At 43.9% G+C, this 23,183-nt stretch overlaps 1 protein-coding gene across 12 annotated transcripts in view; it reads left to right on the top strand.

The window, feature by feature from the left end:
- Window positions 1-23,183, top strand: part of TENM2 (teneurin transmembrane protein 2) — a 523,183-nt gene that overhangs the window by 225,505 nt on the left and 274,495 nt on the right. For all 12 annotated transcript variants that reach the window (XM_044388563.3, XM_048224309.2, XM_048224310.2 and 9 more), the window contains one exon: window positions 12,607-12,841. In XM_044388563.3, the coding sequence (XP_044244498.2) occupies window positions 12,607-12,841 (235 nt within the window). The remainder of the gene's footprint in view (window positions 1-12,606; window positions 12,842-23,183) is intronic.

Consider the following 23,183-nt stretch of genomic DNA (forward strand, 5'->3'; position numbering starts at 1 on the left):
CAGACCCGGCATAGCCGCTCAATAGTGAGTTGCCAAGTGAATGAGCACACGAAGGAATGAAGGAGCAAACGAATGATTGAAAATGATTTGTCACAAGTGAGCTTAGCTCATAGGCCACGGTTCTTGTGTCAGAATTTAATCAGAGAGAAAGCAAAAGGAAACTTGTGGAGAGAACGGTCTCTCTTTGGGTTTCTCCTAGGGAATAGGAAAGGCTCTATCAAGGGGCTACTTGCTTATAATTTTGCTAGGCTCCACGCTAAGAAAATGCCATAGAATTGAAACTCCTTCCAGTGATACAGCACGTAGAAGTTAGGAAGGTTTATGAAGATTTGCTAGGTTAAATATGGCTGAATGGAGTCGTTGAAGATACAGTATGCCAGTGTGTTCCAGCGTTAGTCCTAGAACAGAGCCACCGTAAAGTATCTTACAGACGTCAGCACAGTTAGGAAGCCCCTGGACTTCATCTGATCCAATCTGAAAAGGCTTCCCGCGGGAGGAAAAATTCCACATATCCTGCTTTTGACTTGCAAACCCTCTGCAGCCTATCCTTTGTCCTTGCCACGTCTGGTTGCTTTTCCTACCAGCAACTGCATGGTTGAATTAGGATTCACTCTGCTCAGGTGAGGCAGTGGCCTGTAACAAAGATCCTCTAATATGATAGATTCATGATGGAAAGCGAACATTTTCAAGTGGCACAGAGAGCCACAGGAGATCCTGTTAGTCAGAGTTTGGAAGTGAAATGCGTCTATTCCCACTTGGGGTGCGTCAGAGGCCTCTGCCATCATGAGTTCCGTGGGGATTTCTGCTTGTAAGGCATTTCTTGCCATGTTTGGGTAACTGCAGGAAGAGAAAAAAATTGCTACAGTTTACGTGAGATAGAGCTGTTTTGGCAAGGATGCCGACAATAATTTTTTTCTGGAACTTTCCTTAAGTTCAAGCTTTTGCGATTTGTCTCAGATGACACCACACAGCAGCGCCTTCGAAAGCCCTTCATTTCTGTTGGGATTTGGACTCTCCTTTTGACTCATTTGCTCTTGCCATACTTCTCAATATGTGATTAATTAATCTGTTAATCCAGAAATCCTTTATTGTACCTACTAAGTGTTCGAGGAGCCAGGAATTCAGCAGAGAATAAAATAGTATCCTTACCTTCAAGGTACTTACTTTCTAGTGCAGAAAGACAATTACTGAAAAAAAAAAAAAAAGTGATGATGTGTGCTCCGGAGAAACAGCATGGTGAGGAGGATAAGACTGCTGAAGTTGTCTGGAAAGGTGTGTCTTAAAAGGGAGCTTAGACATTCCAACATTAAAGGAGTGAGCCACTTAATTATCTGTATCCCCAGGCCTAGTGTATGGCAAGTGCAAAAGGCATGGGGCAGAAGTCTGCCTGGCTCAGTCCCATTATCAGAGGCCAGTGAGGATCAACACCTTTCCTACTTCACTTTCTATGAAAGTATTTCTATGAAATACTTCCTATTTCACTGTTTTCTTTGAGAAGTAGGCCTGTAATTGAATGGAAGAGACAAATCTAGGCTGATACTCTGGCCAACCCCTATACACATCCCAGATTTAAAATGTCTTTGTTCTTGCTTTTCCCTCTGCCTAAAGTATTGTTCCCCCAGACATTGGAATGTCTCTCTCCCTATTTCCTTCAGGTCTCTGATCAAATATCATCTTACTGAGAATCTTTCCCAGGCCACACTATTAGAGTGTCAGATAAGCAGTGTTAGAAATGGAAATTATTTTCTCCTCCAAATCTGATACTTCACGAGAGAGATTACTCACTCCCTACATTATGGGATTAAGAATGATCCCATTTGAGATGATAAATACTAAAAAGTTTCAGTAACCCAAGAAGCCCTGAGAAACAAATTGCTAATTCATGACTTAAACCATCTGAATGTGATGAATAACTCAGGACCTCCGTGAGTTGCTCAGTGGTGAATTTCAGGGATACGGCAAACCGCATGGCTCACGGATCAGCATGAGCAAAAAATAAACCAAAAACAAAAAACACACAAAAAACAAGAAAATCTTGACTTTACATTGAGCTTTTCATGGGAAATGGGAGCTGATGCTAAAAAGGAACACCAGGATTCAAGAGAACGTAGGCCTTCCTTATGCTGATTTTCAGAGGGAATAAGAGAATTTATAAAAAGCGAATGTAGGGCCCTTTAAATTGCCTAACATCAGGTAGTTTTCTTTCAATGTATTTAAGTTGCAAAAGATGAAAGTGTAGAGCGCTGCGTATTTTGGCAGTCTAAAAGACCTACACCTACTTACTATAACTCATAAGAAGGAAAAAGGATCCTTAATTCTTAATGGTGCTATTTACCTTAAAAATATCTGACAACAGGAAGTTTTCCAAGTCATTACGATAATAATCTTTGAATCACAGGGTCTATTTCACTCCTCTCTCCACAACCTCAAGAAAGAATTAGCCTGTTCAGGCAAAGATAAATAAATCCTGACATTTCTTCGTCCTTCCTATCTGTCATGCATCTTCTAAACACCTTTACTGAAAATGTCTTATCTCATTTAACTCCTTACCAAGTAGGAACAGTAGTCACCACCTTTTTTTTGGATGGGGAAACAGACACAGACAGGCTCAGTGCTCAGTAACTCTGATCGTCTAGCTCCAGAAGTCCTTCAGGCACAAGTGGAGAGGTCAGTGTCAAAGAGACTGAGAAAACCCTGACAATGGCCTTCTGAGCTGTGCCTAGGAAAAAACCTGTGTTTCCAGGTGGGCCCAGTGGGAGACACTGATTCCCCTGCTATTGTGTCCTCTTCCTCCGCAGAGCACGCTGGCGTCGCACTGGTCCCAGATTTTTCTGGAAGTCGTTTGCGTCCTGGGACTCTTGGATGGGGTGGGGGTGGACTTCCTCCTGTCTCTGCTCGGCCCTGGGTATCGCCGCTCACCGTCCATGCTGCATGATGGAAAGGGCCATGAGCACAGTCTCATCCACTTTAATTGGGAAATGCAAAGCAACCTCAAGATACCTTTGAAAGAAACTACTGAACGGTTATGAATAAAATCCAGAGGGCACTCTCTCTGACAATCCATGCACCATGGAACCCTGGGCAGAAAGCCCTCAGATAATTTTCTTGAGTAATTACTTGCTTGTGTGTGTGTGTGTGTGTGTCTGTGTGTGTGTGTCTGTGTATTTTGAAGGCAGAGTATTCTGCAAAGATCTCCAGCAATACACCCTGTACATCCCATTACATCAGCTGTCACTTGACATGGACCCAGATGCAGTTCAAGGTCTGACATTCAGCTGACTTCTGTTTATATAGTATGGAGAAACTTTTGTTCCCTTGTCCTATAAGGCATGTACCATAAGAGATTTGGGGAAAAGGTCACCCAGATAGTAAATAATTCTGCTGAGCTTTGTAGTGAAAATGCTCCAGGAACCTTTATCCTGTCCTTGCCATTTAGCTGGTGTGCTTCAGTCATTCTCGGTGTTAATGAATGGCGTAGATCAGAGCTTGTCTCCATCGTTCTGTTCATCAGAGACTCAACCTAAAATCAAAATCATATTTTATCTTTGCTTTGATCTCCTACCTGTGTTCAGGGGAACACATTGTGACCATCCAAAGGGGAAAAAATAAAGAATGAACTATACCCCCACAAGAACCTGGTTAAAGAGCTAAAGAATGGCATCCTGATAGAAAAAAATTCCACATGTGATTTTTATCCCCCCCCCCCAAAAAAAAGTCTGGGCTGTGAAAAACATATTATCTTTCATAGGTAGGGAAATACCCAAATTTTGCCCAGCCTATTTTACAATAAGACCTTGAAAAGCTAGGCGATGAGAGGAGTTTAAATTTTTGATGCAATTCTCTGCTTGGGAAAGTGACAATGCAGCTCAAATAACAGAGAGAGTATTTTCTGCTAGAGCGCAACAATCAACATATCGTCTGGGCATATTAATAATTTCACTCCTAAACTTCTCGACAGGGAGAGCATGGGTCTTAATAGCATTGTCAAGATCCTTAGGGCAATTGAAAAACCCAAAATCATTACTTTCTACTGATAGGCTTTCCTCTCCCAGAGGGTGCCAAAATACCTAGGGTAATGTAGATTTATTGAAATGCTCAGATAGGCACTGCTCAGACATAACTTTGCAATAAAATCTTCTCTTTAGAAGGGTTCCTCTCAAGTATTTCAAGTGGTCTTTTTTTTTTTTTTTTGTCTTTGTCACTTGGAAAGTAGCTAATGGAGTTGACATTGATCTCAAGTGATACTTTCTAGATGATTTATGAGCGCAGAGAATGAGTATAGGGGTACGGTAGGAGGATACGGCACCTCTGATTAAAATCCCTTTCTGACCCATCATATGTGGGAAGCTGCCCAGCTGGGGCAGGAGGGTCCCAAACCTACCACGGCTATGAAGCTTGAGATTCAAGGGCTGCCACTGGCTGGGCACTCCATTCAAGAGCTCCCTCCCTTTCTTATTCTCCCCCCAGAGTCCCACCCGTGTGTGTGTTTGTGTGTCAGTTGAGCAGGAATGGCTCTCTGCTGTGTTTACAGCCATGCCTGAAGTACTGGAACAAATTCCAGGATCCCCCTCGGACCCTCAAGTATGCAATTGGCTCTCAAATGGCCATACCGAACAATCTCCGTCTGAGAAATATCAACAGCAGTGGGGTCCCCGCCAAAAAGCTCCCGTGAACACCAGCGTCAGGTTGCCAGGGAAAGATATTTTTAAGTGGTATGAAGTGTGCCCCATCTGAGATCTAAATTTGATTGGTTCCAGCGAGGCTCTGCAACAGACGTCGTGCTTATAAAAAACAGAGGGAATCACCACGGATATGAAATGCCCAGAATAGGCAAATCCATAGAAAGAGGGAGTAGATTGATGTTTGCCAGGGGGTAGGGGACCTGGGGAGTGACTGCTCGTCAGTATGGGGCTTCCTATGGGGGCCGATGAAAATGCCCCGAGATCACACAGCGGTGACGGTCACACATCTCGGTGAATATAGTAAAAGGAACACTAACATGTACACTTTTAAAAGCTGAATGTCATTATTTATCAGTAAATCTGTTATTTAAAAGAATAGGTAGGCAGAACCAGGAAAAAAACAAAGAAAAACAAAGGGAAACAAAGTCACCTTCTCCCTGAGGCCAACTGTCTCCCTGTTGAAGGACCTGTAAGGGTAATAAGAATTCAGGCAATTAAGGGAAACACCCATCAGATTCTGGCAATTGGGAAATGCTCAAAGAACAGAGGCAGAAGTCTGCTCTGATCCCTCTCTTCTGTGGTTCTCCCAATACAGCACCCCCCAAACATAATGTGTTTCTTCCCCCTCATTCATTCAGCAGTTTTGGGCTAGGCACCATAGCCTTGTGCCGGGGATAGAAAAACAAGAGAGACGGACTCTTGTGCCGAAGGAGCTCACAGTCTAGCAGGAAACACAGGAGAGTCCAAAAATGATGTAAAATTGTGTGCCCAGGGTGCACTCGGGAGGGCCCGGCTGCATTACAGTTAAACACAACGTGTAAGGAGAGGAAGTCCTGTCTCTTAATGTCCTGCACCTCACTTTCCTCATCTTTATAATGGAGAACAATATCTACTTCAAAGGTTATTAGAAGTTTAAAGAAGGTGAACTGTATGGAGGGCTTAACCCGCAGCTGGTGCTTATTAAACGGAAGCAGTTGTTCTTCGATGGTCTGAGGTGTCCCCCTAAACCCTATTTTTTTTTTTTTTATGAGTGTAGGCAGAGCTGACAAAACTTTAGTTTCTAAGCCTGCAAATGATGGCTCTTTGCGACCGCAATTCCCATGCTTCTGCCATGCCGTGTTGGTCCGTGTGTCATTGTGAATGCGCTCAGAATGCCTTTTCTCTGAGGTCATATATTTTGTGTAAGCAAGAGAACTACAGATCATTCCTTACGAGCAAGCACAGCCCCTGCCTTCTCTGCTGCACTGTTCAGGCTGAATGGGGCCTTTCCATCAAGGGCAGCCCCCCCCCCCGCCCCCGAATCCAGGACCGTGCAGAGATGCCGCCCAGCCCCTGGAGACGAGAAGGAGGTCGTAACTTGGCTCATTCCTTCATCCCTCCTTTTTTTCCCCTCCATTCTGGAATGTGCAGCAAGGCTGCAGCTTGCTTCAGTGGTGGCCATATCTGGGAAACGCTGTGGATCGGTCACGGCCCTGCAAAGCCAGCAGTACCATGCGGGGGTCAGTGCCAAAAACTCAAAGTCTGCTCTTTAGAGGACAAATCATTCAGTGATGCTACGACAGGGAAGGAGGGAGCGAGCTGAATGTCCAAGTGTCTGATAGTTAGAGACAAGTAAATCTCTTCCCATCTCTTTCTAAATACAGGAGGAGGCTGGATCTGGGCTCCCCCCAACCCCCTCTACCCCCAGGCTGTTGGCAAAGTACCTTCAGTCAGAGCAGGAAGGATGAGCTGGGACCTAGTGTGGCCTTGTTTCTGCCTCCAACAGACCTAATTGCCGCTTATCCCTCATGCCACTGGTTATGGGAGCCAGGGCTGCGGCATGGGGGAGGGAGTTGGAGAAGGGCCTTTTGGGAAGGCACAGAAAAGAGATTGTGCTGCAGTTTGGCCGTTCTGGCCTATTTCTCCTAATTCAGGCAGCATCGTGAGCTGCAGAGCTTTGAGGTGGGCGATTCCCTCCAATTTCTCACAAGATTTCATTCTGCCATTTAAGCAAATGTGCACAGAAATGAGTTATGGCCTTTTTCCTCTGTTATTTGCCAGGGTGAGTATAAAGCAGGCCAGGGGTCTTAGTTCTCCCCCTGTGTGAGTGCCCTCTGGGGCCCTGTGCTCTTTGGCATATGGCAGAATGGGGAAGAAACTCTGGGATCAAAAAGCAGCTGTGCCACTTACTAAGCCCCACGAGCTTGGGGGCTTTACTTAACCTCTCTGCACCTCACTGGCTGGATCTGTAGAATGGGGATGATAAGAGAACCTATCCCATAACAGTGAGTGGTAATACACCGAGATAATTTATGGACAGCACTTCGCACAAGACCAGACATACAGGGAGAACTTAACTCCTAGCACTCTTGCCGGTATTATTTCGTGGTCCTTAACATCAGTTGTTTTGTTTATGGAATTGGAACACTTCTGAATCCCACATTCCATTTCTGCAAGCTCTGAGAGACACGCTCTTGAAACTGCCCATAGTAATGCCTGTGCCATGTCACTTTGTCAGAAGGTCCTTCTGCAGACAGCATTTGAAGCTGGAGGGGGTCTGCGGTTGGTGATTTTGCCTTTCTGTGTTGATCTGATACATACTGCAAAAGGTCCCACTCAAAAGAGCTAGGAAAACTCGAGTTTCCTAAGAGGTAGTCATCATTTTCCCCAGAGCCATAGTTGCTGTTGCTGTTATTACTGTTATCAGTATTAGTAATTTTAACACATAATATATAATAATATTTATTAATACTTAATATGTGCCAAGAGTCATGGTAGGCTTTTTAAAGATGTATTCTCATTTGATACTCCTAACAACCATATGAGAAAAGTAAAACGACTCTACCCATTTTACAGATGAAGAAACAGACTCGGGGAAAAAAATTCCCTAACTTTCCAGGGGTCATGCTGTTCGTAAGTGGCCACGCAGGGGTTCAACCACAAGTCTGGTCATCGGCAATAGTTTCCTGCTTCTAACTGGAAGCTGTTACTCTTGAAAATCTTCACCTCTGATTTCCTCTGTCTCTCATGTGAGGTCAGATCTGAACAGCGTTTCCTGGTGCCAATTTTCACAAACCAGAGACTCCAAAATCTCTGCCAACAACCAGCCTGGCCTCACTTCTAGCATCTTCAAATTGCTGTCGAGACGTAACTTGCTCCGAAGACATGGTTCAGGAGAAGGAGGCAGAGAGTTTGTGGTTAATTCATCATCTCAGGGTCTGAGGGGTTGAAATTTTTGAAGACCAGCAGTTGGCACACGATCTCCAAGACTGAGTGAATTAGTAGCAGTTAGGCAAGCCTAGACTTATATTTTTTGTCTTTCATACATTTTATCATTTTTAATGACCAGGAAAAAATCGTGTGGACTATAGAGCAAGACAAAGCTATCTTAGTCTATCCCTGCCCTCCTCCTCTCCTGCACACCCACCCCCTCTTGGCAAGGGTAGACCTAGCCTCAATGCCTCACCCACCTGTTTATTTAGGAAGAGTGCAACAACAATAACCAATTATGAAGAATTTACTTCCTCAGCTCCAAAAAAAATCCTTCCTTAATACATTACTGACAATGTGGGCGTTGGTTGTTTCCACATGCTCTTTGAGCTTTGCTAGTCTAGTCAAGGAGCTGATGCTCCAGGATTTTGCAGTCCCCGGGTCTAACTTTGTTAGGGTTGATATTGTTACCCAACAAAGAAGCACTACTTTCTTTTCCTTATGACTCCACTGTCAGGAAATTGGCATTTAGGAAGGACAGAATATAAGAATGGCATCCTTGTCAGGACCAAAATTTCTGGCAACAGCAAATCTTAAGGATAGTCTTTTTGAGCAAACAGGGCAAATCAAGCGCTCGTTCGAACACTTAGTCTTTAAACATACAGGAAGTACCCTCTCTCCAAATTCACTTATCCTTGCTAGGAGTCCTACCTGTCCTGCCCTAGCTTTCAACAGAGGACCGATGTGCCGCTTCTCCTTCCTCAGACGAAAAGCTACACAGTACCTAAAAATAAATTCTAGGTTCTCAACTTCAGATAAATCAGGTACAAGATAGTAGGTTAGCACTGTGGTTGTAATGACAGTTGCCTTTTGCCTGCTAATAGCGTACTTATTAAGTTGATAGTGTGTACGCATTTATGTTACATAGTTATTTGTGGCTCAATTGCATTATTATGTGATTTCATATTTATGCAATAGAAGAGCCATTAATATGCACATTAATTAAACCCAATAAATGTGTGGAACTCAGAGTGGACATGAAGGTTCCTTCATCAAGCTAAGCTATTAATCATTTCTGTTTCAGCCTCTATTGAAGGCATGAGTTGCCTTTCAGAAGGGCTTTTTCATGTAATTTGGCTTCACGGAAAGCAGTAAGGCATGTTGCTGGCCATTGTTTGCATTTTTTGAAATGGAAAACCATCATATCCAGCAAGCTCATTGGACGACTATAATGAAACCCAATAAACACAGAACGTGCTTGAGATCGTTAGTTGTAGCAGAGGTGTTGTTAGAGATACGTTACCCACCCGGAATACTAAGGTACCATGGAGGAACCCAGCAGTCAAAAACATAAATGCATACATTTGGCCAGATTAAAATAACAGGGATTGTTAGGGTTGATGGCAAACCAGAAGACCACCCAAAGGCATTCAGCTCTACCTAGTTGTTGTCATGAGGGAATAGACTCAGTATTTTTGTTCTGGTTTTGTTCTCAAGAAAAGTCAGCGATCTGGAATGTTCTACAAAATCTTGACTCTGAAGTTTTGGGCATATGCAGCGTGGGGGCTGCCGGTTTGTGACTTCTGCCCTAGATGTTTGAAGTCTGGGTTTATGTCCTGCACTCAAATCTGGGCTCCTTGAGAGCCATAGTTATGTCTTATTCATGTTTTATCCCTGAAAGAAGCGAGCAATGTCCCATACACACGGCTGGGGAACTTGCCAGCCTCGGGTGGCTGCTTGGCACACCACGTTCCTCTTCCTCGCCATCTTCCACGCGGACACACGGGGACTTAGTGCTGTAGTCACCAGTGGTGGAGGAGTCTTAGAGCATTACGGAAATGGAGTCGTAGGGCCAGGTTCACATGACTCGAGAGAGGCAGACCCAATCATTGAACCCAGCTCTTTAGATCTGTATCTTCTACCCACTGGCTAAGTGCACCCTCCCCGGATGCTCCCCTGTCTCTCTGTACACACCCCAGTGGTAGCTTTTGCCACTCTCTATTCTAGTTGTCTTTTCTAGTTCTTGCACCTAGTTGAAAAATACAATCGTTTAGATGGATAGATAAATGAGCAAATATCATCTGTGTCACAGTGGAAATGAGCAACAGCGGTGAGGAAAACATCTAATACTGAGGGTGCTGGGTAGTTGTTTTGCTATCAAAAATGTGATTTATTTGCATTGAAATAACATGCTTGATAGGAGGGCAGGGTGAGCAGGGAATTATGTCTTTTCATCTCCTCTATGAAGCTCTAGGCCTTCTCTTCAGCAGCTCGACATCTCTTCCAGCTAACTGGAAAGCTCACCATCCATTTTATTTGGGCTATGCCACAGAGCACCCGGGTCCACGGCTCCATTCCCCCCCTCAGCACCACCGCTGGATATCATCAACAAAGGGGAAACCACAGGAATTCCACCCACACAGAACACAGATGGCTAAGGAAGGGCCACACAAGTTGGAGTAGGCAAAGAAATGTTAGCTCGGGATGAAGAGACAGGAAGCAGGAGAGTTCTGGTATCTCATTTAGTGAATGAAATACCGCCCATGGCCTCTTTGTACTTTGGGAGAATGTGTGGTCTGCATGCAGTGCTGGAGACCGGGCCCGGGGGCTGAGGGAGATGGAAAATGAGGGCTTGGGGCTCAGGAGGGTGGGTTCTCACTTGTACACTGATTCATCTCATCTTCCTGAGGCAAGTCTCAAGATTACCTAACTAATGGAGAATAATGACACCCCTTGGATGGGAGCTGAGAGAAGGGAAAGGAAGGCATGAGAATTCATTAAGCCTGTGTGAGGGGCTTGGAGAGCACCTCTGAAGGACCATGATTCCATCATTTCACCCCCTTTTCTCACCTCTTCCCACTAATGCGAGACAGACAAATGCTAAATAACTATATAATAATACATTACTAGACAGACAACAATGCCAGGAAATGTAATAGCCTGCCTCAGCTATGAAATTCCCTCAAAGATATATTTAAAATGTCATTGGTGCATAATGTAAAATACGAATTGCAGGCTCATTTGGAGGACGTGATTTAAAATCTGTACAACTGTATGGTGGCATTTCCCACTGGGGTTTAGTTTTAGTTGTCTTTTGCTGAAGACCCCCCCCAAGAAATTTCAGCCCAGGGACACAAACTTCGAGGAACCGCTTTTCTCTGTTATTTTTCTTTCTTGTTTTCCTTGGTCATGATGCTCTCCAAACCTAGCATCTTCTTGACATGTTGTCTTTCTTTCGGAATATTTCTGCAGGCTTCCCAGGAGCCACGGAATGTAGATTACACCTCTTGGAGATGTAGCCCGGCCACATAAGGAGACAAGTAGTTGAGATTTGTGTCAAATTGCTTGTTTAAATGATGTGAGCCAACTTCTTAAAGCCAGGACAGCAGGGGCTGAGGATTTTAAAAGTTGGCAGAGGCCAAAATGACAAGGCTTGGCAGTCACCTGGGGAGCTGCCAACCTCGACTGGAGGCTTCAAAAAAGGACACAAATTAAAAGTCATGTTTCAGCAGCCATTAAAACCAAATTATAGGCTTACATTGCGTAGTGAACTACTTTCATTTTCATTATGCTTAAAATATTTCATTTTGTAGATTGAGAATGGGTTGCTAGGAAAACCCTGTGTGGAGTTGTCATCTGTGGTCATATTTACAAGGGGATACACGCAGAGGTATAGTTCTCCTTTGTGCATTTTTTCCTGCAAGGAGAGAGAATTTCAGAAGGAGAAAACAGGATGCAATTTGAAGTAAGGGTCATGGTTTGAAAACATCAGTCCTGATGTCTGAGCAGGTTCATAGGTATTTTCTTAAGTCTTATTTAAAAAAATTATATGTCTATTCATACACACAAAACACATATAATTTTTTTAAATTAATTGTCAGCATCTTTAAAACACAGGAAGTTTTATCTAAAAGTCCAGATCTTCAGCTTTCCTTGAAAAACTAGAAGATCTGGCTGCCTCGGGCCCTCAGCCCCACGTGGCCATATGGGCTCGGATCTGAGGGAGAGCTGCTTCCTGCCCTTTCCAGGTCACCTCAGCCCACAACTGGCCCACTTCACTTTCCGGCTGGGCCCCCATAGGGATTTAAATATGGTATTCTCTGACTTAGAGGGTAGCATATTCTTGTTACCTTTAGGAGGAGGAAATATTTAGGGCACCTGGTGGCTCTGTCAGTTGAGCCTCTGACTCTTGATTTCGGCTCAGGTCATGATCTCAGGGTCGTGAGATCGGGCTTCATGTCTGGCTCACACTCAATGCAGAGTCTTCTTGTCCCTCTCCCTCCCTCTCTGCCCCTTCTCTCTCTCTCTCTCTAATAAATAAACTCTTAAGAAAGAGAGAAAAAGGGAGAGAGAGGGAGGGAGGGGAAATATTTGTAAAGAATGTATGCAGTGCACTGGTTTACCACGAAACAGTACAGGGACTTGGCTACAACAGTGACCGGCCCTGACTGTCGTGTGACTTCCACTTCAAATTAATAGGCTCCAGCCGCGTTTTACTAACCTAGTTTCTCCCTCTTCCTTCAAGTCCTGCAGCAAAAGGCAAATCAAACCATGTTATTTATGAGTAACCAACCCTGGAATTCGGCATTTGCAGTCTTATCTATGTGTCCCGCCCGTGACCTTCAGAAATTAACCACAGAGGCGTGGGTTCTAGGCTCCGCTCCGCGGCTGTGCAGGACGGCGGCCGCTGGGGTCTGCAGCCACTGACGCCCCTTTCTCCTTCCTCTCTTTCCAGGCCCTCCAAACCACCACAGCCAGTCGACTCTGAGGCCCCCTCTGCCGCCCCCTCACAACCACACTCTGTCCCATCACCACTCGTCCGCCAACTCCCTCAACAGGAACTCGCTGACCAACCGGCGGAGCCAGATCCACGCGCCGGCGCCCGCGCCCAATGACCTGGCCACGACGCCCGAGTCCGTTCAGCTCCAGGACAGCTGGGTGCTAAACAGCAACGTGCCGCTGGAGACGCGGTAAGTGCCCGGCCGCGCGGAGCCCCCCGCTGGCTCGGGCTTCTTGTCGGGGAGACAGCCTTGGTGTAAATAGCGGGACCAGTTTACCGCCGCCTTGTTGTTCCCGTGGTAATTTGACCCTGGATGGTAGCTTGATAGGTCTTTCTTTGTTCACACGTGTCTCCTTTTAATGCTTGTTTACTCTCTTAGACAGCTCTTGTGTACCCAACTAATAGAATTAGCATAACATATTTTTACTCAAAGGCTCATGGGAAACATGCTTATAAGGGTATATTGACTGAAAGCTGCTGATAAATTATGCATTTGGCCTTTCCTGAAGTAATAAATGAAGCCTCCTTTGAAATTAAGTGTGTGGGGAGACCTTGAGAAACAATCCCCGATTCCAGACTGACAGAAGTGTAATTTTAATTTATATTTCATCCAACATACCGTCTCACTTTAATCCCTCCTGTACACACTAACAGCTTGGTGCCTGAGGGGCAAACAGGAATGTGCAAAAACAAACAAGGAAAAAGGGGCAGCACTTAGGTTGGAGTGAAGGGTTTCTAAGTGATCTCCAGGTCCGGCCTTGTGTTATTTTGCCTTTGCTTCTGTCCCTTTCTCACCTTCGCGTCTGGTCGTCCAGAACCATGCCCATCTTGATGCCCTGAGAGAAGGGGCGTGGGTCACAGCAGAATGGCCGAGAAGGCTGTGGGTGGGCTGCTCGGTGGGGAAGGGCTTCTTGCTCCAACCCCAGACCCTGCCATGCCTTGGGTGCCCCAATTGTTATTGTTTCTTTGTCCAAAAGAACCATGAAGAGAAAACAGAGAAAGGGGATAATTCATTCTGACCCTTCAAAAAGTTCTCACTGAAGTTTTTAAACTTTAATAAGTTAGGTTTGAAGAAAGACGAAAGGAATCTGCTATTTTCCGGTAATGGCCAGTGAATTTTCTGCACGCAGCCGGAAGCAGCTACACAAGCCGTAGCATTTGTGTTGTTTCTTACTATCATATTTTTTGGGTTTTTTTTTAATAAGATCTCGAATCACTTGTGCATCACTGTCGCTGTGGTCACTCTAATAAAATTTATTCTCTGACGATTATAGGTTATTGTTAACCATGCCTATAGTCTTAATCTCTGAGGCTTAAAATGTGTAAAATTAGAACCCATATGCATATGTTATATATAATAGATATATTGAAACATATGCACTGATATAATAACCTGTTAATAAACAGCCTTGCCAGAAAGTTTCCGGGCTGAAAGCAGGCTGGTCCATGAGGCTGGATTCGGGATATTTCACAGCTGATGGTGATCTTTAAGGCTGTATAAGACTTTCTCTTTTTCCTCCTTCTGCCATAGAGTTTGTTGGGCGTTAGCCTCTTTTTACATTAAAAGACTATTGTTTGAAAAAGAGTTTCTGGCTATCAAAGCTACACAGAGTGGACTAGATGGAAGAAGGAAAGGATGAGGAGAAAGGGAAAGAGAAATGTAGTAGCTCTTGTAGAAAGAGGAGGGGAAGGACGGAAGGAAGAGGACCGCCAGCGTCATTAATCACCAGTTTTTACTGTGCACTTTGTATATGGCTGGCATTCATTCTTTATACACATTATCTCAGGAGAGCCTGAAAGAAATACAGTGAGGTAGGAAAGAACCATTATTTCCAACATTTTAAAGATGGACAATCTAGGTATCAAGGGGCAAAGTAACTTGCAAGAGGTCTAGGGCTTCAGGGAGATGGGACATTTTGAGCCGCAGTGGATGGAACTCTGCTGGCTTCCACACACAAAATAAGATGGCAAGATGTCTGATGAGTGAGTAACTACAAAACTACATTTATTGCCCTAATTGTTATATTTATGGGCAAACACCATCAGAGAGTTTGTCCTCACACAGATTCTCCCCTGGGTGGTTAGAATGCATACGCTGCATGAACGGTCTCCTCTCTCCCAGCTTCGGAGATTGACTTTATAAAACCATTTGCAGTCAGGTGTTATCTTGACAAGGATCTGGTAGAGAGGACCGGCAGAGCCAAGCCTGTCACCTTCCTGGTTTTCTGAAGTAAGCTTTCCTCGAATTTGTATCTGATCTGTAGAGTCCTTCTGAGAACATTTGGATATTTGTCATTTCTCCAAGGACTAGGGCTTCTCATTGGTGCTTTGGAGGAGGCAAGTTAAATACAAGGTCTGAAGAGTAGATAGGATTGCCAAAATGTTGAAGTCAGTCAGGAGGAAAAAACAAGGGCAACATCTGGATGTTCTTTGATCAGCGCATTCAAGGGCCAAAGATTAGAGAATGTAAGGCCCTTGGGATCGCACTATCACCAGAAGTCAAACACAGGGTGTGCAAGTCAGCAGATATTTGAAATTCCATTCGTGGAATTCATGAATACATATAACTTGGATGTGCATCTGGTCTCATGTATGAAAACGTCAGCAGTAATTAATAGAATTGTTGGGCTTTGTGTTTCTTTGAAAAATATTATTCATTCAGTCTCTTATTAGCAAATATTTACTGAGTCCCTTGTGTATACGAAGCGCTCTGTTAGGTGCCAGGAAGATAATGAGTAACACGTGAGTCTTGCCCTTACAGCTCACACAATCTAAAGGAAGAGACAGGTACATAAACAAAAGGACAGTGCAGTGTGTACAGTAATGGAAGTGTAAGGTGACGGTATAGTGGATGAAGTGATTAACTGTCCCAGAATGATCCAGAAACATTTCACAGCTGAGGATCTGTTCGAGCTAGGTTTTGGAAGGATGATAAGAATTTGCCTAATAGATAAGTAGAAAGACGTCAAAGATGATTGCATATTATTTGTTCCCATTCCCTACTATTTTTTTTAGTATAGTCTTGGAAACTGTAGAACTGAACAAATTCACTCATTCAAATGCTAAAACATTGAGTTTCATCGAATCCTTTTCTTACGCACAGGAGAAACTGTAGGTCTGGAGCTCTTCTTTTAGGGGCATGATGACATACTGGGATTCCCATTCTTATTTTTATACCAAATAAGGATTGATTAACTACATGCAGGAGAGAGAACCATTGAAGGCAGGTCATTGTGGAGGCTGATTGTGATGTAGTCATCAATTTCGAAAACGCAGTGGAAATTTACAAACAGCCCCAACATCTCTACTCTCCCTAATAGAGACTTCTGGGTGTGATGGAAGAATTTCATAATTCTGGAAGGTGATGAGCAGGCATTCTACCACCCCCAGAGATTCTAAGCCAAGTCCAGCGTGTTTCTTTAGACCTGTGAGGAACAAACCTTTGCCTCTCTGCATTGTTTTTTGATGTTCCCATCAGTCTTAATGAGGCATGTTACATCTTCTCTGGACTGTGCTTTTTTTCCATTTCTTTCTGTGACAAGTAGAAGTAAAGGTGCTGATGAGGGAGGCGTAGCCTGAAAACAGGACTGTACGAATTTGGAATGTAACAGAGACAAAAAGTCTTACAAGGAAAGTTCTGTACCATTGTGAATCATGTAAAAGACGAACGCATATAAATTTCTACCACCAAAACCAGTCCATTCATGTATAAACCATAACATAATCCAAGGAAGAACAAACTCAGGGCAGAGGAACTAATTGCAAGCAGTCCGTACTGTCTTTCTCCAGCATGGCGTGTCACAGAATCACTCCATCGCCATGTTTCTCTCCGCCTACTTAGGTCTTACAACAAAATCCATGGGCAATTCATGGTTAATACCACCTCTCTACTCCTTCCTCTCCTGAGAGCAGCAAATTCAGGGATCTTCTTGGCCAGCAGGTCCTTGGGGAGTTTCTGAAGTCAGCGTCTCTTGTCTAAAGCAGTATAAAGTAGCTCGATGACGAACTGTCCTTCATCTGTGTGTCCTGCTGAAGCAGGCTTCCCTCTCTGAATCTCTTAGCAGTAGGTCACTGAAGAGAATTCCCAAGCAGGACAAAACTTCCCTCCGATTTTACTTTTTCCCTGAAATACCAGAAGCTTTAATATTTTTTTCAGTAATGCCTTTTCTATCTTTATAAATTTTGACAGAAGAGGAACAGAAAATAAATACATTAAGAAATCTCCATGAGATCCTCCATTCCAGAAGCCTTCGTTTTAAGCATCCAGATCCTCACCCTACAAACAGGTCTGCAAGTTGCTTTGTGAGATGGCCATCCATCATTCATTCGAGAAATATCTGTGAGAACCTATCATATGCCAGGCACTGGGGAGTCCTCAGTGAGGAAAAAAAAAGCAAAGTCCTTGCCCTTGTGGCGATTCCAGGCTGGATGTAGACAGAAGTGAACAAATGATTAGACACGTGCCCCCCGCCCCGACGACAGATGTAACATGTGCTGGGTGAGGTATAGAGAAGTCAGGTGCGTGAGAAATTGACATTTAGGCTGAGCCCTAAGGATGAGTAAGTGTTAATTAGACTTAAAGAATGTTCTAGATGGCAAAAACAATGACCCGCTGGGGAAAGAAACACCAGGATGCCAAGAAAGGAACGCAAGCTAGAAGGGCAGGTGAGGGCAGTATGCTGAAGAGCGTTGCGCTGGGTGAAAGGTTTTGGACTCTAGCCCAAGAATAATGAAAAGTCACTGAAGCATTTTAAATGGGAGAATAAAACAATAAAATAATACTGTTTTGTTTTGAATTCTGGTAGCTGCCATATGGCGAATAGGCTGGAGGTGAGGTGGAAGGTTTAGCAAGTCTAGAGGTCCAGCTTGGAGAGTGTTGTCATGGTAAAGGTGAAGGGTGCTCAGGCCTCCACTGGGGGCTGGACAGGTGTAGCCCTCATATCTTTCTCTCTCCTCCCCGTCTGGCGAGATGGTGAACATTCAGAGATGTTAGGTATATTTCGAAGGTAGAATCAGTAGGAGTGAATACTGTGTGGCTTAGGCAGGTAAGAGTACAATGACCAATTTTCTGACTTGGGAGGGTGGCTGGATAGTGATGCCATTTCCCGAAGAAGGAACGAGTTTTGTGGCAGAAAACAGAAGTGCCGTTTCAGACACATCAACTCTATGATGCAGTGAGACTTAAGTGTAGCTGTTTGGATTCTAAATATTTTGATTCCAAAATAATAGATGTAACATGAAAATTCATCCATTTACAAATAACAGCATATTTAGTGTGTTCAAAGCTCTCAGCAATTGATTTTTTTTCTCTTTTAAAAATAACTCTCTGGAAATTTTGTTCAATTTAGCAGTTATTCTATGTGATTATATATGCACGCAAATCACAATTTTTCTTTATCAGATCGTTTTTGTGGCACTTAGTTTTTACATACATGATCCCATTTGACCCCTTAACCCTTCTGTTGGGTATATGTTACTATCCCCATCTTAAATAAAGGGAAGCTGAGAGCTCGGGAAAATTAAGTAACTGGGTCTGACTCCAAATGCCGTGTTCTTAACCACCACGCGATAGTGCCTTTGGAACTAGAAAAACAAAACAAAACTATGCTTATTCTGATGGCAAACCACAGATAATTTGCCAGGTCATGGAAATGGTGAAGTCAGTGCATTATAAGTGACATAAGGCAAGAAATGATCTATGGGCTGAATTCCAGCCTGTTACTGGATATAGACTTAGTCATTGACAAAATTATCAGCCAGGCAAGAGGTAAGGAGACTCTTCTCTGCAGCTCTTTGAGATTGGCGGTAACCACTGTGGTCAACGTGGGGCCTCGCTGCTCCATGGCCCCAGGCGGCAGAGGGTCCCCGTGAGATGATAACAGATACGCTGCATCCTATAAAAAGCGAGATCAAGTTGACAACGCAGAAAGAAAAGCCCTGCCACCTCTTTAGCTCCACCATGTGTAGAATTGTTCTCTCCCAACCCGAGCTTTGCCACATTAATAGGAGAAAGCCAGACAGCTAGCGGCCCCGTGGCTGACCATTTGGTCATACTTAGAGTACCATGATTCCTCCTGTTAGCAGGACGTCGTGTAAGGGCTCTGCTCAAGAAGGGAGCACGTTGGGCTTGATGAGCGGCATTTTAAAAATCTAATTTTGGTATCAGAATTTCAGAAAACCCACTTTTTGTCTTCATGAGGAAGTCATCTTAGCCTAATCTAGATGCTTTCTTGGTAGTGCGTATTTGGGAATCAAGACACAAGACCTTTAGTAAATAAGGTTTTCACAGAGAAGCAGCAAGATTGTTGAAACATCCTCCCCATACTGAGCCTGAAGACTATTCCAGACTTGTTCTCAGATTGATTTTTCTACCTAAGGATTAATTTTCTGACAGAATCACTGACAAGCTTGATCTTGAGAATATTAAACCAAGGTAACCTGTTTGGGTTTGTGTGTGTGTGTTGTTTTTAACGTTTTCAAGTGAAGTTGAAAACTTGAATTCATTCCGGGTGAACCAAATGCAAGCACTTTTCGAATCAATAGGCAGCTTGATTTCTCCGTATTGCAAAACATTATGCCCCCTCTAAATTCTCATCAGAGGCAACATGGAAATTAATGAGACCTTTAGGTTAGCCTTTCAAGCTCAGCCTTATTTTATAGCTTTACCTTGCCTTTTTGACACGGCGATCCCGCCTGGCCACCAGCAGCATTTCACGTTGCAGTGCACTTTAATTTTATAGTTTTCGTAGTCTTCCTTGGAAACTGGCAGCTTATTAATCTCAATAACTGAGCTGCTCAATAGGCAAGCTCTCCAATGAGAAACGAGCCTGTGTCTTTTATTTTTTCTTGGCAGATGGAGACAAGGGGTTGGTTGTTGGATAGAGGCAAGGGGTGGGGTGGGGTGGGGTGGGGTGGGGTGGGGTGGGAGAGAGAGAAAGCCAGTTAGAAGAGGCACCTCTGTACCCCCCTTCACTTTCTGACAATTGGCAGGAAAATAAAGAGAACCTAGTCTGATCTACTGCTCTGCAATTCACGGCTTGTGGTGTTAAACACACTCAAACCCATTAATAAGAAAATAAATAAAGTGCCGTGGCACGTGTGCAAATTACAAGGTGCATTAAGAAAGAAACAAGCATTACATCTTATTTAAGAGCACTCCAAGCCTGCTTTTGGCGTGGTTTGCAAATTGGGAAGCGTCCTTGAAGGCGCAGGTATCCAAGGAGAGGATGTCCTTTTCGAATTCGGCTCCCGCTATAAAACTAAAGCCTTATTAAGTTTATTAAAGCTTTGGGTACTTGAACTTCTTACTTGTAAGTTAACCACAGCTAAGGTTCTAGGTAAGAGAACTTTTGACAAAAACTGTCCCTCGCCACCTGAACGATGGGGACCCAATTAGGGATTGAGGCCACCTCGTGGTCATGCCTCGTAAGCGCAAGACTCTGCCCCAAGTCTCTGTAACTGTCTTGGGTTAAGTTTGCAGTCAAAAAAAGCCAAATATTTCCATCTCTCTCTGTGCTCTTTCACCCATTCAGCTCATATCAGCTGTCACTCCCTTGGGGCATTTCCTGAAGCCTTCCCAGAGGACATTTTATCTGGCTCAGACAGGGAGAGACTTGATGAAGCCAAGTCTTTTTCTAAATCTGGCTCCCCAATGATCCTTTTCTTTTCACAGAGGCCAGATAAGGCGTTCTCGGCTCTCCCAGGCTGGGGAAGTAGGCTCTGCAACTTTTCTGCAGCTTCCTTTGATTTATTAGTCTCGGCCTCGCCTGCTTTGTAACGTGGAGTTTTGTGTCCCCGGAATTGCAGTCCTGTACGAGGCTCTCAGCCAGGTCGCTCCCCTGGGGCTGCATCCTCTGATTATAGGAGAGGGTTTAAGAAACTTTTTCTCAAAACCTTTCTTCCCTCCAAAACCCACCAAATGATTTCAGGCTATTTCATGAGTCATGTTTGCAAATTATCATTTTTAGAGGTCATGGCAATGCTAACCACAAGTCTCGCCCTCCAAATTGTGCATTTTTAAATTCCTGAAAGAATTGCTTCTTACCCAGAATGACTGAGCAATCAGCCGATGCCCCCAGTTTCTTTCATCATTGTTTTAACTGTTCTTGCCTTGCATTTCAAAAGAGAATGAATAGCACTTCTTTTTTATTTGTGAGATTGTACTGAAATTGTGCTGCAATTTGTTAAAGCTTCAGTGGGGTACAAACATCCGTAAGTCTGTTTCTCCACAATTAGTCCTCCTGTAAAGACGTTGCACACCAATGATAGGATGGTTAAAAGCTCATTTTTTAAAATTCTTTGAATAAATGGATTTAGAATTCTGCAATCGGAAGAAGGTGGAAGATGCCGCTCTTCTTGCACTGGTATGTGCTTAGATAAGAATTCTAAATGGAAAGCTTAATCTTAGTGACTTTTTAATCTCTTATCAACCCAGACTTTCTCTACTAGGGAACATGGCTAAGAAGGCATAAGGCGATGTTGGGCCCTATTTAAGCATTTGATGGGGAAATCTACCCCACCCTGGCATCAGTAAAATGAGACTAAATATGAGAGCCCTGTGGCAGTGGCACAGTGCGTTGTACCCCCGGGTTTTGTGGGTGTCTTGTCCTCAGCTTCGGGCTGTTCTCTCTTGGTATATTAGTGTCCTCCAGGAGTATACTGAAGGCAGGAGATGGCAAAGATCGCCTTCTCCAGCTTCTAGACTTCGGAATCCATGTGAGGAGAAATTGTGGCCCTAGTAGATATCTTTTCACTTCCTGGAGACAACTGAACGCTCTCTTTGGTTTTGCTTTTAGGTGTCATCATCCCTTAAATAACTGCTTCGTGCCAAGTATCTTAATAGGTACTTCATGTTATGTGAGTGGAAGCCTGTGAGATAGATATTATTGTCCTTTTTTTGCATGTGGGAAAGAGGGAACGTGGGAAGATGAAGGGCCTGAGGCAGAATCAAGATTCTGGAAGAACTGGATTCATGGAAATAAACTCAGGCATTAGGAATCTGTCCCTTAGCTTCACTTTTCTGTCTTTCCCACCATCATTCTTAAGCAGGCCTTCTTTTGGGAGATCTTTGTGGGAACTACAGGCTATGTTCTCATAGCTTAGAAACCTAACAGAAAGAGGGTATCTTCTGATATTTCAACAACACCCCCTTCATTAAATTTCACTGAAGCCAACGAGGGTCACATACCCACAATGGACCCAATCCCCAAGGCCTGGAGAACAGACCATGCTGATTGGCTAGACCTGGATCACGCACCCATAGAGAGAAGCATAGCAGGAAGAATGGCATGGTCATAACTGAGCACCATGATTTTAGGAGACCATAAAATGGAGGCTGGCAGGCCATCAATCAATCAATCAATTAAAAAAATAAATCAAGTTCAATGCTAGTTTTGCCCTATCCCGACTGCCTTCTCACATTGCCCGATGATAGTGATTTTTCTCCTCTGGGCACACACAGTTCTGGCCAGGATGGGGGAATGGCAGAATTTTAGGGCATCAGGTTATCTCACTTGCCTGGGCACAGAAGGGGGTTTACAGCTGATTCTAATGTGAAGTAGAAAGAATAAGTTCCACTGACTAATTTCCATCCCCTTCTGATTCATTGCCCTCTCTGGTTCACTTCTCAAACATCCCACGACTTTACCTTTGAGTTCACTGTGGCCACTTAATGCATTTTAACTTTTATTAGTCTCCTGATGTCTCTTTGAAGCTATCATCGTCTTTCCTGCAAAACTGCTTGGATTCCACATTTTCTAATTAAAACATGCTCATTTATTGTCTTACTAACCAGTGCTCTTTATGAGGGCTCATGATGAGAAAGTTAACTCAAAACAACTCAATGCATTTCCCATCTCCTGAAAATGGCTTGGGATGCAGTTTTACCTTTATAAAGTTGAATTACTTTGGACAATTTTTGGTTTTGCTTTTTTAATAAAACCATGAATGGAACACATTTAATTCCATGCTTCAAGCACCTGTTCTCAGCAATGCATTTTATCCTCTTCATGGTGAAAATCTTAGGTAGGACGTTTTGCAGGGGTCAGTCAACTCCGTAATGGACCACAGTGTAGGTAACAATTGAGTAGTTCTACATGTAATTAGACAAAAAGTTTTGTCCTACAATGCGGTGCGTCCTCATGTCGGTAATTATGCCCATCACTATCTACACTCCTGTGATTTAATCTGGCATTACTAGAAGTACTCAAACTCAGTGCCCTAGGGGAAAAGGTAGCACACATCTGTTTAAACCCACGTAGGATCTGATGACAATGATGTGGCTGGGAGACAAGTTGCAAGGACACTGTCCACGTGTGTCTGGGTACACCTTGTCTTCTGAGTCTTCACCATTGTTGGGCTCGTCTAGACATAGGAAAGCAGTGAGCAGCCTCCTCCTGTCCCGCCTCTAATATGCATCTTCCAGTTCACGGTACCATTCAGTTTGGGAAAGAGGAATTGTAGAATTTGCTACACAACTAAAGCCAAAGGCGATTTCGGGCAGAGAGGGAGAGTCAGAGTCAGAGAGAGAGACC

Source organism: Ursus arctos, unplaced genomic scaffold, assembly GCF_023065955.2.
Source record: "Ursus arctos isolate Adak ecotype North America unplaced genomic scaffold, UrsArc2.0 scaffold_15, whole genome shotgun sequence".
NCBI classification, from domain to species: Eukaryota; Metazoa; Chordata; class Mammalia; order Carnivora; family Ursidae; genus Ursus; species Ursus arctos.